At 43.0% G+C, this 16,351-nt stretch overlaps 1 protein-coding gene across 1 annotated transcript in view; it reads left to right on the top strand.

Annotated features, from left to right (window-relative positions):
• Window positions 1–6,858, top strand: part of MN1 (MN1 proto-oncogene, transcriptional regulator) — a 50,602-nt gene extending 43,744 nt beyond the window's left edge. The window contains 1 exon segment of the mRNA XM_043497866.1: window positions 923–6,858. Coding sequence (XP_043353801.1) covers window positions 923–1,107 — 185 coding nt within the window. The 3' untranslated portion in view covers window positions 1,108–6,858.
• The last annotated feature ends 9,493 nt before the right edge of the window (window positions 6,859–16,351 follow it).

Raw genomic sequence — 16,351 nt, 5'->3', positions numbered from 1 at the left:
AGGTCAGGTTTTCTAAATCTCTGATCATTTTTGTAGCTCTCCTTGGGACTCTTTCCAGTTTCTTGACTGTTTTCTTAAAATATGGTACCTAAAACTGGACAGAGTACTCCAGGTGAGGCCTCACTAGTGTTGTGCAGAACAGAACAGTTACCTCCTGTATCTTGCATAGGATGCTCTTGTTAATACACTACACTACATTACATACAGTTACGTCAGACAGGAAAAAAATACAAGGGCTGTAAACTCTCATGACTGAAGGGCATAAGTCTAATGATGAAGGTTAGGAAGAAACTTCCTTTATGGGGAGCTTACTACATAAGTATCCATGATGGGGTTTCTAGCTCCTTCCTAACTGGCCATTGTTGCTGACAGTATATGGAGCTAGCAATATGTACCTTCATGTATGCAGAGCCCTACTGTAAACCAGGAGCAGCAGAAGGCCCCTAAAAGTTGGGGAGAGGCACTAGCGCCTGAGCCACTGCCCTGCCCCCATGCTGCCCCTGCCCCCGCGGCTCCCCCCCCACTCCCACACCACCTCTTCACCCACTCGCTCCTCTCTGTCCCTCCCCCCTGTTGCTCTCCCTTATGGCTGTTAAAAAGTAGGAGGGCATTGCCTCCTGGTCCCCTCTGTTCTGGCACCCCTGCTGTAAACCCCTACAAACAGAGCACTACTGAGTAATGAAACTTCTGTTGAGTTCCTGAGAGAAGCAAGAGTTTCATCTTCTGTAGGCCAGGCATGTCCCCTCCCTTCGTCAGTGCTGCAGCTGGTTTGTTTTGATTCCAGTTCTCTCTGTGTCCTGTACTTTGATTGATCACAGAAGTATTCAGTGAACTGTATTCCTTTTTCTTTGCTGCTGTTTTAAATTTGTATGTGGTTATGTTGCACAGACCTTATAATAATCTCTCTATTAACCCTTTCCAGCCCACGACCTTCCCCAGAACAAGACCTCAGCTGCGGCGCAGACTGGTAGCCATTTGCAATGCCTCTCAGTCCACTGCACGGATGACATGGGCGAGTCGAAGGGCCGGACTGCGGTGCCGACATGGAGATCCCTGCACTCAGACATCTCCAACAGATTTGGGACTTTTGTGGCTGCCCTGACTTGAACAAAAGGACATTATTTTTTTTTCTCTTTTTAATTTTAAAGGGCCGCTACTGCTGGACTATTTTTCTAGGTTGGTACCTGCTTAGTGGCATATGGACTGGAAAGGGTTAATTTAAAGTAAACCTCAATTTTTTAAATCTTCTGCCACAGTATGTTACCAGTGTTAACCCTTCTGCAGTTAGCACACTTTTGCTTAAGATTTTCCTGCTAGATCATTTTCCCCTTTATTCTGTAATCTTGGCATACATTTATAGATGAGGCCTTTTCCTTTTTCATCTCAACGTATGTCCAAGTAGTGTGTGTCATAATGAGGCAAAAATACTTCTCCTTTTTCTTTTTTCTTCTTTTTTTTTTTTTCCCCCTTGCTTTGTTCAGTGCTTATTAAAATGGAAATCCTGAAGAATAGCAGTTCAGGAATAAATGCCAATTGAAGTGAAATTGTCATCATAATATTATATATTGACACCAAGCTTTCGTCAGTCACATATAAACCAAACAATTAATGCTCTATTAAGTATTCAGCCTGTGATTTTTGTCTTTCCTGAGATAATTTATTTTTTTGTTACCAAGAATACATTCAGCCTTCATCTCTTGCTGTTAAGTGGAAACAACTATTCAGTTTATTTGCTGATTTGAAGCCCAGATATAGAGTTATATGCTGAACAGTAGAGCTTGTAGCAGTGAAGCCTCGTTGACCAAACATGTTTTTTAAAAAAAAATTGAAATTGCCAATTAAAGCATTTTAATCCCTTCTCCACCAAGGACCAAGGTTTGAGTGGAATTCCTCACACCCTTTTTCTCTTACTGGGGAGTACAGATCACCTCCAGGTCACAGAGTGTATCTAAAGTCCCCACATCTTCAATATTTGCTCCCAGAAGAAGGGAAGTTTAAGTACCACATTATCTCTGTAACTGTTGAAGTAGGGGCTTCTTTTAAGGAAAATCACATACCAAACCCCCTTTGTACTGTGCTTTTCCTGTGGAACAACTTCCTGGTTACATGAATATAAGAAAACTCTGATTCCTTGACATGAGGAACTCCCCTGTGCTAGACTGAATTTAAATCAACCATTCAGCTATTACTTAGGCCATGTCTACACTATCACTTGTGTCGTTTAGAGGTGTGGAAAAAAAACGCACCCATGGATGACATAAGTTTTGCCAGCATAAGTGACAGTGTGCACAGCGCTATGTTGGTGGGAGAGCTTCCCCTGCCGACATCGTTACCGCTGCTCGTTGGGGGTGGTTTGGTTCTGTTGACGGGAGAGCTCTAGCGTCAGCATAGAGTAGCTATGTGGGAGATCTTACAGTGGCATAGATAAGGGTTGCTACCTTTCTAATTGCTGGTAACTGGACCCTTCTCTGCCTCTTCCCTGCCCAAGATACCTTTCCCCATTGCTCGCTGGATCATCTCCACCTCCCACCCCACCCACCAGCTAGGCTCCCTCTGCTCTGGGGCTGGGACGGGAGCTGCTGCAGCCTGACAAGGAACCTGCCTGCAGGTAAGAGGCGGTCCTGGCTGAGCAGGGGCTGGCGTGGGTTAATGACTTGGCGCCTCCCCACGCTAACTGGACTTTTGGTGTCTGGTCAATACATCTGACTGAAAGCTGCCAGGTCCCTTTTTCAACCAGACTTTCTGGGTGAAAGCCAGGCACCTTACAAACAGACACAGAAGCCAATAACTGGATTGCCTGGGTACAACCCGGTTGGGTGGCAACCCTAGTGCAGTTGCATCAGTACAGCTGTTCCACTGTAAGCTCTCTAGTGTAGATACAGCTTTAAATTACCAAAGTTGTCACAAGTCGGCACTGAAGCAAAGGCGTCATATTTTGGCTAAAGAAAAAGGTCCCTCAGATTGCTGGTAAAGTTTTTAGTATAGCTGCTTGTGCCCTTTTTCCACAGCAGGGCTTTGGTGCCATTACTCAAAGTGCCACCTTTTAATGTATGTCACTGAGACAGTTGAATGTGTGAGATCAGGCATTTTCAGGAGTGGAACCAAGCATGAAGCTGGGAAATTTGGTACATATCAGTACATACCGGTGGGTATCCTTTTCATTCTAGCCAGTTCCCACATTTGTGCACCTGTATGTCAGAGATTAGCGTTCTCTAAACTGCCAGGCTACTCTTGCAGCCTAAAGTGGATCCCATAATTCCTGCTGGTAAAGACAGTTTCTATTCGCATTTGTGTTGTGTTTGAAGGACAGTATTATTAGATACATACAATAAAAGGAAACCATTCTTTCCTGCCCTTCACAGATAATACTCATCAGGGCAGAAAGCTGGAAACAAATGAGCTAAAACTGAAAAGATGATCGCACACTGGTGTGGTTTTATGTAACGCTGTCTAGAATTTGTGTAGCCTCTGCTTACAGTAAGACTAAACGGTCCCACCCTTGTTCAATCCAGTGGCGCTGGAACAATTTTTAAAGTGGGGGTGCTGAAGGTGAAAACCATATATTTGGGGTGTTACTATTTCAAGACGGTGTGGCAGCACCCCTACTTCCAGCACCCATGACTCAGTCTCCTCTACTCCTTTGCGTTTACTAAGAGCATTGGAGGATTAGATCATAGCTGTGAAATAAAGGACTGGAACACCGTGATTATTTATCACTTGTTTCATGGATTCACAGTGTGCCCTTTTTTGAGAGTTGGTCTTTAGAGGACTGTCTTGAACTTACCTTGGATGATCGCATTGGGCCATTGGTTTTTAAGCAGAGTTCTGTATTGACACCACTGGGGAGGAAATTGTGCTTAAAAACTCATGGTACATTGTGGTCCTGAAATCCTTCAATCATGCTGTTTCAAAACTCACAACATTTTAAATTAAGTTACAGATGGTATTTAACTTGTCACATTCTCCCTGCTCTCTTATTTGGAACAAGCTCTCATTGGCCTTATGTGGATTTATTTTCCTGGTGTGTCACTGCTCACTGACTTGACTTGGGTTAATTTTTTTTAAACTAGGAAATTATAATAAGGGTCATTGAGTTTTAGTTGGTCTTTGTTTCAAAATTTAAAAAACATCCCTGATTTTGAGATGCTTTTAATCTTTTTTTTAAAAAAAAGATTGTATTGATGCTGGAATGGTGACTGGAATATGGAGTTAGCTTGTATTCCTGGCTCTAGAATAAAAAGGCATGACACTTGGCTGGATCCAGATGAAAGGCTCAAATCTTCTGCCTTTCACCTACTCTAAATAACATCGTCGGAGGTAATATATGTCCTGATGTAACAATCGTTACGCAGACTCACTTTGGAGAACATGCCCCAACCCAAGAAAGCACAGTTTAAGTCCCAGTTCAGCAGAGTACTTACATATGTGCTTAATTTTAAATGTAAGTAATTCCATCTCTAGTCATCAAAGCACTTAAGCATGTGCTTTCCTTGAGGCATGTGTTTCTCTCGTTAGCTTTAATGCAATTTAAACCAAGTTTTAAAAAAAATTAGTAGGAGAGGGGAAGAAACTTGGTTCAGTCTCTGGAACTGCCCGTTTATTTATCAAAACTGTTTGGACATGCTACAGATCTGTTTAACCTTTTTGGTAGCTTTTTTCCATCCACCATGTCTCCCTGACTTGTAAATGGCTTATTCTCACCTTAACTGAGGGACAGAATGCCAGCTGCCTAACAGTAATTAATGAGGTGATACCAGTACATTGCAATGGGATTTCAGGGTGTCTATTTGCAAAATTCTGATGGAATAAGTATGCAATTACTGACCAGGTTAATGTTTATTACTAAGCTTTTATTACCTGTGATAAGTTTTCTGTCCAGCTTCTCCATTGATTTGATAAGTGCACTGATTTTTTTTTAACATATACTAAATATCAGCAAAGCACTAGATTATCAAAAAGATTTAGTTTCTGGAATAATGATACTTGTCTTCATTTTAGGAATGCTTTGAGAGCTACAGATGAAAAATGCTGAGAGAGCTAAAGTATGACTAGATCTCCATTTTGCAGGTCAGGAAATGGAGCTGGGGAAGGGGGGAGTGATTTGAGATGAGTCCCAGAGCTGGGACTATAACACTGTTCTCCTGACTACTAGTTCAGTGGCATAACCATTGGCCTATCTGCTTCTTCAGTATAATTTTAAAACTGCTGCCTTTGAGGACAGTCTAGTCCAATAAGGAATGAAATTCAATGAATTGCAAGTGCTGCAAAAATGACTGCATAAAGCCAAAAAAAAAAAAAGTTTAAAGTGCATCTGCATATTTTAAGACTTCATGGGGGTGAAAACATGGCACTAAAAAGCCAGTAGTTTTATGGTAAATATGCATTTAACATGTGTACAAGCTTCATTTTGTATTGCAAACAGCAGCTTAAAATAATATGGCTTCATACTTGTACTGCGGAGTCCACTTTGACCTGCCTGGCATTTTCAGTTGCTGTACACAGGCGTGTAGTCTAGGCAGCAGTCTAAGCAGCATTTTAGAAATTAAATCTTTTAGTTCTTACCCCTCAAGGGTAAATTTCTCCCTGCACAGTGTTTGCTGATTTTTTTTGGTGTGTGTTAAAAGAAATTTCATACTTACACTTTGAGTTTCAGCATAGTAGCATATTGAGCAAAATATCTTTTGCTTGTTTGTTTAAGTTATGGGGAGTGATAAGTCATCTTTGTCCAAAAAAAAAAAAAAAGAAAAAAAAATAGGCCTTATTTATTAAATGCTCTTTGGGAGTTTTCCCCAGATCATGTTCTCATAGGGTTAATATTTCTCTGTTACTATAGTTCAGTTGTTAGCTCATCAGTGACATGAGTTTAGATTCATTTTCATTTAATTAAGGTGAATTTCAGCAAATGTGTAATGATTTCAGGATTAATGTGGTATGGTGGGTGGAAAAGAAATAAAAATGAAAATTTCGTCATCTATTTCATTTAGCGAACTCCTTCTAATACTGCATTTAGAGGTGGCCGTTCTAAGGGTAGTTAACCTTTCCAACCAGGAAATCAGTTCGAAGGCTTTCTGGCACAACACTAAGGCTAAATGTTCATTAACTCCTTAATGAAGAGCTGTGTAATATGACCACAAATCTATCTGCTGTAGAGCAAGTCATGTTTGCTCTAATACTAAGAAGAAATAGAATTGGTAAATTAGATTTTTGTTTTTTTTTGTTTTTAAAAGCTGCAGTGTATCCTTTTCTTGAATTCTAGGTTCACAGCTGTTCAGTGGATGCGGTATAAGAGCTTAATCCATTGTTATAGAATTGTTTCTCCTTTATTGCTTAAGGCTAATGGAGGAAATAGTCTAATTTTGTTTTAGAATTTTTCTATTAAAATTGTTGGTTTGAGTCCATCCGTTCATAGATTTTGACTGATGAAACTGCAGGCTGTGAATTCCGGCAGTTATAACTTTATCACTATTCACTACCCAAGAATATTACAGCTTTAAAACAGCCTTAAGCAAAAGGATGTTATTTCTTTGTACTAAATTTGGTTCATGGTTAAGAAAAAAAAAATAACACTGGTAATCCGTACTGCATAGCAAACTCTTCTGAAAAATGTTATTGCACATGTAAAATATGAAAACTTGACTCTGCTGTGTGTTAGGCAATCCTGTAATCTTTTTTTTCTCTCTTGTTAAATTCATTTCTTAAATGCTTGGTTGGAAGACTGTGACAATAGCTCATGAAATTGAGTGTTATTTTTCTTTTTTTAAATATGTAAAGTGCAGTCTTCTGTATTCATGCATATTGTATATATCTGTATATGTTTTACTGAGCAACTAAATAACAATAAATATGATGTTAATGGTGGCTATTGTATATTTCATACCATGTTTTAAAATTATTTGAATAAAGTCTTTCATGAGATTCTTGGGAATAGTGAAATGATGCAGTTCAGACATTGTGAGAGTGAAATCTTTGCCCTGTTGAAGTCAGTAGTAGTTTTGCCATTGACTTCATTGGAGCTAGGATTTCCCCCTGCCTGCCAGATACCTGTTTATTTTTTTAGGGTGAAACTTGCTCCCAAGTGGAGGCAGGACTAGATGGTGCTGAGACCACGTGCTGCTCTCTGCACAGGGGTGAATTTCATCCTTGGTGAGTCTTGCTACACTTGACAAAATGCACAGCAAGTTTCCTTCTGTTCACATACTAAAGTTCCCTTTTATTCTTCAGCAAGATGTCAGTGCAAATAAATTCTTGTTACAGTTCCTTAGCCAAATCTTGTGCTTATATTGCAATTCTAAGAATCTTTGATTCTCTTATATCTGACCTTTGTCATACAATTTAGCAGAGGTTAGGGCTAAATTGGACGATTATATCTTAGGAAAGTGTTTTTAACCTTTATAATATCTTTCCTGATGTCTCAGGGAGTAGTTCTTTGGCTGGAGCACACTGACAAGCATGGCATAGACTACTAAATCCACAGTAAAGGTGGCTGGTACTGGAAAGAAATATACACTTTAGTAATATCAGGGTGATCAAGTCTTATCTTCCCTGTTTTCCAAGGGCTTCTTGGAGGACCAGAGAACTGAAGTTCTCTTAGTCAGAGGAGCAGGCGTGTTGAATTTTTCACAAACCGAGCTTTTTCTCCCAAGTGTTTGTCAGGATTTTGAGTGAAATTAGTAGAAGCAAAAAGCAAGACAGACCAGAATTCTAAAACTATGATCAAAATCTCTTCTCCTATCAGTTGTTCAGGTTTCAAACACTTTTTTATGCTACCACATTCCTATTAGTCTTCCAAAGAGTTTTCCAGCAAAAATGGAGAAGTGAATACCTGGTATTTTCTAACGTGGAAAACGAGAAAAACCCCAAGCAACCCCCATAAACATATATTTGGGTGAGGAACAACTTTTTACATCTTTAGACTCCTAGCAAAGCAACACCAAAAAAACGCGCAACCAAATTGTTTTTTGTTTGGGAGTTCCTTTTAAGAGTAGGAGTACTTGTGGCACCTTAGAGACTAACAAATTTTTTGAGCATAAGCTTTTGTGAGCTACAGTTCACTTCATCGGATGCATTTGGTGGAAAATACAGACGGGAGATTGATATACACACACAGAGAACATGAAACAATGGGTTTATCATACACACTGTAAGGAGAGTGATCACTTAAGATAAGCCAACACCAGCAGCAGGGGGGGAAAGGAGGAAAACCTTTCATGGTGACGAGCAAGGTAGGCTATTTCCAGCAGTTAACAAGAATATCTGAGGAACAGTTGGGGGCGGGGTGGGGGGGAGAAATAACATGGGGAAATAGTTTTACTTTGTGTAATGACTCATCCATTCCCAGTCTCTATTCAAGCCTAAGTTAATTGTATCCAGTTTGCAAATTAATTCCAATTCAGCAGTCTCTCGTTGGAGTCTGTTTTTGAAGCTTTTTTGTTGAAGGATAGCCACTCTTAGGTCTGTAATCGAGTGACCGGAGAGATTGAAGTGTTCTCCAACTGGTTTTTGAATGTTGTTATTCTTGACGTCTGATTTGTGTCCATTTATTCTTTTACGTAGAGACTGTCCAGTTTGACCAATGTACATGGCAGAGGGGCATTGCTGGCACATGATGGCATATATCACATTGGTAGATGTGCAGGTGAACGAACCTCTGATAGTGTGGCTGATCTGATTAGGCCCTATGATGGTGTCCCCTGAATAGATATGTGGACAGAGTTGGCAACGGGCTTTGTTGCAAGGATAGGTTCCTGGGTTAGTGGTTCTGTTGTGTGGTGTGTGGTTGCTGGTGAGTATTTGCTTCAGATTGGGGGGCTGTCTGTAAGCAAGGACTGGCCTGTCTCCCAAGATCTGTGAGAGTGATGGGTTGTCCTTCAGGATAGGTTGTAGATCCTTGATGATGCGTTGGAGAGGTTTTAGTTGGGGGCTGAAGGTGATGGCTAGTGGCGTTCTGTTATTTTCTTTGTTGGGCCTGTCCTGTAGTAGGTGACTTCTGGGCACTCTTCTGGCTCTGTCAATCTGTTTCTTCACTTCAGCAGGTGGGTATTGTAGTTGTAGGAATGCATGATAGAGATCTTGTAGGTGTTTGTCTCTGTCTGAGGGGTTGGAGCAAATGCGGTTATATCGTAGAGCTTGGCTGTAGACAAACACCTACAAGATCTCTATCATGCATTCCTACAACTACAATACCCACCTGCTGAAGTGAAGAAACAGATTGACAGAGCCAGAAGACTACCCTGAAGTCACCTACTACAGGACAGGCCCAACAAAGAAAACAACAGAACGCCACTAGCCATCACCTTCAGCCCCCAACTAAAACCTCTCCAACGCATCATCAAGGATCTACAACCTATCCTGAAGGACAACCCATCACTCTCACAGATCTTGGGAGACAGGCCAGTCCTTGCTTACAGACAGCCCCCCAATCTGAAGCAAATACTCACCAGCAACCACACACCACACAACAGAACCACTAACCCAGGAACCTATCCTTGCAACAAAGCCTGTTGCCAACTCTGTCCACATATCTATTCAGGGGACACCATCATAGGGCCTAATCAGATCAGCCACACTATCAGAGGTTCGTTCACCTACACATCTACCAATGTGATATATGCCATCATGTGCCAGCAATGCCCCTCTGCCATGTACATTGGCCAAACTGGACAGTGTCTACGTAAAAGAATGAATGGACACAAATCAGACGTCAAGAATTATAACATTCAAAATCCAGTTGGAGAACACTTCAGTCTCTCTGGTCACTCGATTACAGACCTGAGAGTGGCTATCCTTCAACAAAAAAGCTTCAAAAACAGACTCCAACAAGAGACTGCTGAATTGGAATTAATTTGCAAACTGGATACAATTAACTTAGGCTTGAATAGAGACTGGGAATGGATGAGTCATTACACAAAGTAAAACTATTTCCCCATGTTATTTCTCCCCCCCCACCGCGCCCCCCACTGTTCCTCGATATTCTTGTTAACTGCTGGAAATAGCCTACCTTGCTTGTCACCATGAAAGGTTTTCCTCCTTTCCCCCCCTGCTGCTGGTGTTGGCTTATCTTATGTGATCACTCTCCTTACGCTGTGTATGATAAAACCCATTGATATACACACACAGAGAACATGAAACAATCTCCCCTCTGTATTTTCCACCAAATGCATCCGATGAAGTGAGCTGTAGCTCATGAAAGCTTATGCTCAAATAAATGTTAGTCTCTAATGTGCCACAAGTACTCCTTTTCTTTTTGCGAATACAGACTAACACGGCTGCTACTCTGAAACCTTTTAAGAGTGACGTCTGGATGATGCTGGAGACAACTCTGCAATTTTCTCCAATTAACAGCTTAAAAACTCAGAATTGTACTTTTGATGAGCAAGTCTGACAGGAGGAACCAGCTACTGTGAGCTACTACGCCTATGTCTTACCAGCATCTCTTTATGCTTCATTAGGTAACTAGTAACTCAGACATAATGCATCTGAGTATCAGTATAACTAAACTACCACTATAGTGTGTCCCATAGAAGGCCCTCTATATTTTTCAAGGCCCTCTGTTGTTTTCTTTAAACCAAAGTCCTGTTGAAAATGCAAGACCCTCAGCTCAAGAAGAATAGAAAAATCAAAAATTGTTTTGATACCTTCTTTAAGCCAGTGTAGTGAGACTGCTTTACTTCGTTTTGAAATCTTGCTTGAGTTACTAAATGGGTAAAGAACAGTGTATCATATATACATGTAATTTACCTGCAAAGATATGTGATCATCTCTCACTGAATTGGTTAGATCCAGGGATCAACAGGGAGGGGAATATTTTAATCTTGATCTGTGAAGACGTCACTATCTTTACAATACTGCGTTGTGTTAAACTGGTAATTATGCTTTAAATAGTTTGTAACTGATCTCTTAATCTTGTTAGCTTTTATTTTTTTGAAACCCTGTTGAGGTATGAATTTTAATGTTCTTCATGACTCTATGGACTCATACTTCTTGCCATGAAAAGTACTGTCAAGTACAAGACTGAAGGTCTAGGGAAAACATGCAAAATGGTGAGACAAAAGCACACCTTTTACTTTCATGGTTTTATTAAGATTTTAGTTAAAGTGGTTTTAATTTTCTGGTTCATCTGCAATCTTGAGAGAGAACTCTAGGCAAAGTTCCTGGAGTTCTTTCCTTAAAGATGAAATGAACATAAGATGAAATACATCTTCTTATACTACCTACATTTTCTCCACAGAACCAGATTTAAAAGGCGCATCTGCTGAGCTGCTCCTACTCCTTTTTTTTTTCTCTGAAGTCCTTGCTCCGTATAGTCATAGGTTCTAAGACTATCTGGGCTTTTCTGGGTGTGGGGTTTAATCTGCAGATTTTCAAGTTAATCTGCTTTGAAAAAATTTGCATACGCACGAGGCAGTTCCTTGTAGTTCTGACTCTGTGTATATTGTGAATTCTGGAGTCCTTTTTCAAGGTGAGCTAACTTTGTTGTGAAATGAGTTAGTTTGGTCTATTGTTCGTGTGTACTCCATGCTGCTGCGCACTGCGTTGGCAATCTTCCAACAGCTATCCCACACTGCTTTGTGGGTGACTGTTACAGACCTCAGAGTAGCAGCCGTGTTAGTCTGCAAAAAGAAAAGGAGTACTTGTGGCACCTTAGAGACTAACAAATTTATTAGAGCATAAGCTTTCGTGAGCTACAGCTCACTTGCATCCGATGAAGTGAGCTGTAGCTCACGAAAGCTTATGCTCTAATAAATTTGTTAGTCTCTAAGGTGCCGCAAGTACTCCTTTTCTTGTTACAGACCTGTCTATCTGGCTGACCTCCCCTGCTCTGAGGTCAGGTTGACTGGATGGCCTCTCCCCATTTATAAGCTGGTGCAGGCCCAGGTTTTTTTCATTTGCCCCTAGGTTCCACTTTCTAGCAATACCTGCAATAATATTCCAGAGGCCCTACAACGTGCCTTAAGCAGTCAGTTTAGTGTTTTGCTGACACCCTGGATCTCTTTGCCATCTGGGAAGAAGTCTCAGTGTAGGAAGCTCTTGAGATCAGTTAAAGGGCTTTTTGTGGATAGTTCTAGGTGGATGTCTGCCATGCTCACAATGCTGAACACTAAGAAGATCTCCTAGATCCTAGTGTTCAGATCTTCTGAACACCCCCTCCTGCCCAAGAGAGCTTGAAGAGCTTGCTTCCTGCTTTTCCCTCTCTCTCTAAGAAGGAGCAGCAAGAGCCCTCAGGATGAGCACCAAGAGGCCAGTGAAGAGATCTCCCAGGAAAGCCAGCTTCTATATGGGGACTTATGATCCTGATGCCAGTCAGGCACAAGGCAAGTCTGATTCCCAGGCTGCAACCCAGAGCAGGACTAAGGAAGCAGATACTATGGCATGAACCTTGGCATGTTTTTATTTACTAGTTGAGTTTAACTTGTTATTGCACTGCACTGCTAGCTTCTCTTCTGGGTGCCGTATGGCCACAGCCAGTGCAGTCGGATGTGAGTTAGAAGCATTTCCAAGTCTGAGGTCCCTGCCTCCATCCATCAGCCCATGCTGTCTGTTTGCCGCTCTCCTCCCCTGGACATCTTTCCAAATTGCGGCTACTGCAGTCGGGCAAATGGCCTCCATCTCATGCTAAAGCCCCCTGGCCACTGGTTGTTTTCAAGCCCAAACCGCAAAAGTAGGTGGGCCATCCTTCTGGTTTCAAGCTGAACAGTTCCTTTTTTGCACAGTTTATCCCATCTGACAGTGACAAAATGGGATGTGGTTTTGTTGGTACAATGCATGAAGGGCACCATTCTGCCAAGTGCTCTGCTCTGCCTGGGCACTGTCACCTCAAGGCCAGGCCCGCATGCTCTGCAGAACAGTGTCCTGCATGCAGCATGACCTCACATGCATGGGTCATGCCTGCAGGCAGTTGGGCCACACAGGCAGGGGCAGAAACAAACAAGGGGCTGTTGTCCTGTATTCTGGGGATGTCGGTGCCCACCCTACCCAGAAGGCACATGCCGATATGCCTATTTTCCTTTCCTCAACTCTCAGCTGTTCTTCCCAGTGAACGGCCATCCCCCAGTATAGTCCACGACTCCCTTCAACTCTTGCAGCACTTCTGGGGAGACCATCTTGGGGGATGACTTCACAGCATATCTCGCTGGTCTGCCTTTTACCTTTTTGAGTAAGGCCATTCTCAGCCTCCTAGTCGCCTGCCTTACTGTAATGGCACCTAGAGCCAGGAGAGTCTAAAGGGGATGCAGAGAGGATTATGTCCAGCTCACCCCAGATTCACTGAGCTACCCCTCAGATACCATATATGCACCTCGAAGCAAAGCTGCAATGCCTAGGAAGACTAGGAACTTAATTCCCAACCGTTTCCTCCCCTCAGCCTCCAACACACAACAGCAGTGTCACGCAGCATGTACTACATGGTCAGAAATCCCAGCGCACACGCCGCTGATCATCTCCAAGGTTCCCCCAAGACTGGGAAGATTCTCAGGGAGATAAAGCCAGAAATACATGTTAAAAAATTGCTATGGAAGCCTCTCTGCAATGTAAATAACGACTTGTCATTTTTCAAAATACCCCAGCAGTTATGGCGCTTGCACTGGTCAGGCCCTTAAGGAGACGGCTCTTCTCCACAGCTGAGCACCTGGGACACCTGAAGAGGAGAAAATGGAAAACTGAGGATGAAATGTTCATGGCCATTGTTACAGAGTGCCAACTCCCCCACCCCTCCAAAAATAATATGGAGAGATGCAGGGAGTATCAGGGGAAATCTGAGAAGGAGCTTTCTAGGGAGATTGTTGTGGGGGCTGAGGACAGCATGGCGGTTGCCAGGGACTCACTGTTGCCATGGCCAAAGACTGGGAGATGCGGAGACAACTCCCTGAGGCAATGTAAAGTCAAAATGCCCTGCTGCAGAGCAGTACTGCAAACTAGCACCCAGCCTTGTTCTGCAGCCTCTGGACAACTCAGGCTCCTGGGAACAACTCCTCTCCTTGCAGTACCCCTGCAGCGGTGCACTTGGAGCAGCGGTGCTCCCCTCTCAGACCCCAGCTCAGGGAACTGTGAACAGTGAGAGCTGACACCCTAGCTCCTTGGAGCCAGCTACTGCCCTTGTAACTTAGAGCCTTAGCACGCCACACCAGTAGTCCCGTGAACCAGAAGAGGTGTAGCCAAGATATATTCTCACCGGTGCCTGTAAAAGCCCTTCTCCCCTGGTTTTGTGCCATTCACAGCACTGTTGAACTTCACTGTTTTGTTTCAAGGCTGGTTTAATTTGAGGCTCCATATAGTTTAATACATTGTGTCATAATTCAAAGCCATTTCTTCATTTTTGTTTCAGTTGAAGGTCCATTTCTGGTTGTTACATAATAGTGTTTAATATAATCCTTTTAACATTTCATTCTTAAGGAGTCAACAGTTCATTTTACACAGAAATAATTGTTTGTGCTAATTCACGAGGTTTTACAAACACTGGTAGGCAAAGACTTGCTGCAGTTTTTAAGGTCAGGCTTGACAAAGCCCTGGCTGGGATGATTTAGTTGGGGGATTGGTCCTGCTTTGAGCAGGGGGTTGGACTAGATGACCTCCTGAGGTCCCTTCCAACCCTGATATTCTATGAATAGGGGTGGCCATAACATTACATTGTCGCTGCCAATAATGCCTGAACTACACAAAAATCTTCCAACCCCCTGGTTAACAACTGCATATACAGCTGCACAGTTTCAAGCCTGAGACTCAAAATAAGAGCAATAAGCACCCTGGACAATATAGTCTGACCCTTTGCATTTTGGGTTGGTTGCCTTGCTGGCTGCTCAAACTGCTGAGCAACTCTCTGCACTGCACCATCCCACCCATCACTAAGACTTTCTCCCTTACTCTCACAAATATCGTGCAAAATACAACATGCTGCTATAATCTGCGATTCCCCCCCCCCCACTACTTCCAAGCTAGCCTATAAACAGCACCTTGTCCCTTTTCAAATGGGCAAATGCACTCTGCTGTCACTGCGCAACTACTGAGGTAGTGGTTCCTTTCTTCTCTCCAAACAGCCTGTGAATGGCTACATTAGCCAGGGAAGCAGAGGATCAGCCAGGTCTCCCAGGAGAACTGGACTGATGTCCATGGGATTAATGGCCATAGTATTCCTGGGGGCAAACAGGCCTTTCTTCATTAATTTAAATACAGTTTAGTGTCCAAAGATCCTAGCATCAGCTACTGTTCCAGGCCACCCAGCATGCACGTCTGTAATCCTGCCACAGTGGTCAACCAGTCCTTGGAGCACCATGGTGAAATACCTCATTCTGAGCCCTGATTGGAGGAGGGAGGCAAATAATAGGCCCATGGGTCCCATCAACTGCACTGTTTGTGAATCCTGTGGGTGCAGTGTCACCAATAACCTGAACGTTACCGGGTTTTATAATGCAGTGCATCAGTACCTTTCCCATGGCATCACACCTCTGCATGCCAATGGCTCTAGTGGTCAATCTCCCCACGTTTATTTGATTTGTTATGGACCTGTAGCATTTGGGGGTGGCAACTGCAACCTGTTTGTCCATGGGTTTAGGCCACCACATGCTGGTATGCAGCACCTCATGGGGATAGAACACTGCATGCCTCTGTAGTTCTGGGGTTCAGCACATATTTCCGAAAAGGTTGCTTTCTGTATGCTGAAATTGTTTTGCCACTGCTGGTCATCCCAGTGTGCAGAACAATCCATTCCCGTGTATCTGTGCTGGTTTCTGGGGCCCAGAAACAAGTCCCTCTGCATTCTCTGATGATTTAACTTGCTCAGTGTTTTCTGCTTCTTCCATCTCCTGGTTCTGCTGCTGCTGAAGACCCTGCTGCTGCTGGAGGAGCTGCTGCTGCCGCCACATCGTCTGCTTAGTGGGGCAGCAGGTGAAGTCCCAAGCTGAATTCATCCACCTTTGAGTGCTGAAATACAGTCCAAGCAGCTGCTGTGCATTGGAAGCTGCCAGCATAGCGGCATGGAGTCCATGGTGGCTGACAGCAACTAGAAAATGGTGCTAGCTTGCCCAGAAAGGAAGTATGAGGTAGAGTTGGATGACTCATGGGATTTTGAACTAGCTTTGCTTCAGCTTCTGCAAAGCACAATAAGAAAAATCCCAGCAGCAAAGCACAGGAGCATGGGGTATCCTCAGAGAACGCCATGCCTTCAGTTTGCAGCAAACTGCTGCTGTGTGTGCACTATGGGACACGTGGGCAGAGGGCATGTCCAGTATACATGCTATTACTACTGCTTGTCATGCGCATTACCTGATGTACAGCAAAAAGCTGCAGATTAACCCCCTCCCACTATGTAGACAAGCCCCAAGGATTTTTTACTGCTGTCCATCACCAAAATATCTGAGCA

Source organism: Dermochelys coriacea, chromosome 15, assembly GCF_009764565.3.
Source record: "Dermochelys coriacea isolate rDerCor1 chromosome 15, rDerCor1.pri.v4, whole genome shotgun sequence".
Classification (NCBI taxonomy): Eukaryota; Metazoa; Chordata; order Testudines; family Dermochelyidae; genus Dermochelys; species Dermochelys coriacea.
Note: the sequence above shows the minus strand (reverse complement) of the source record. Positions and strands in the feature narration are given on the sequence as shown.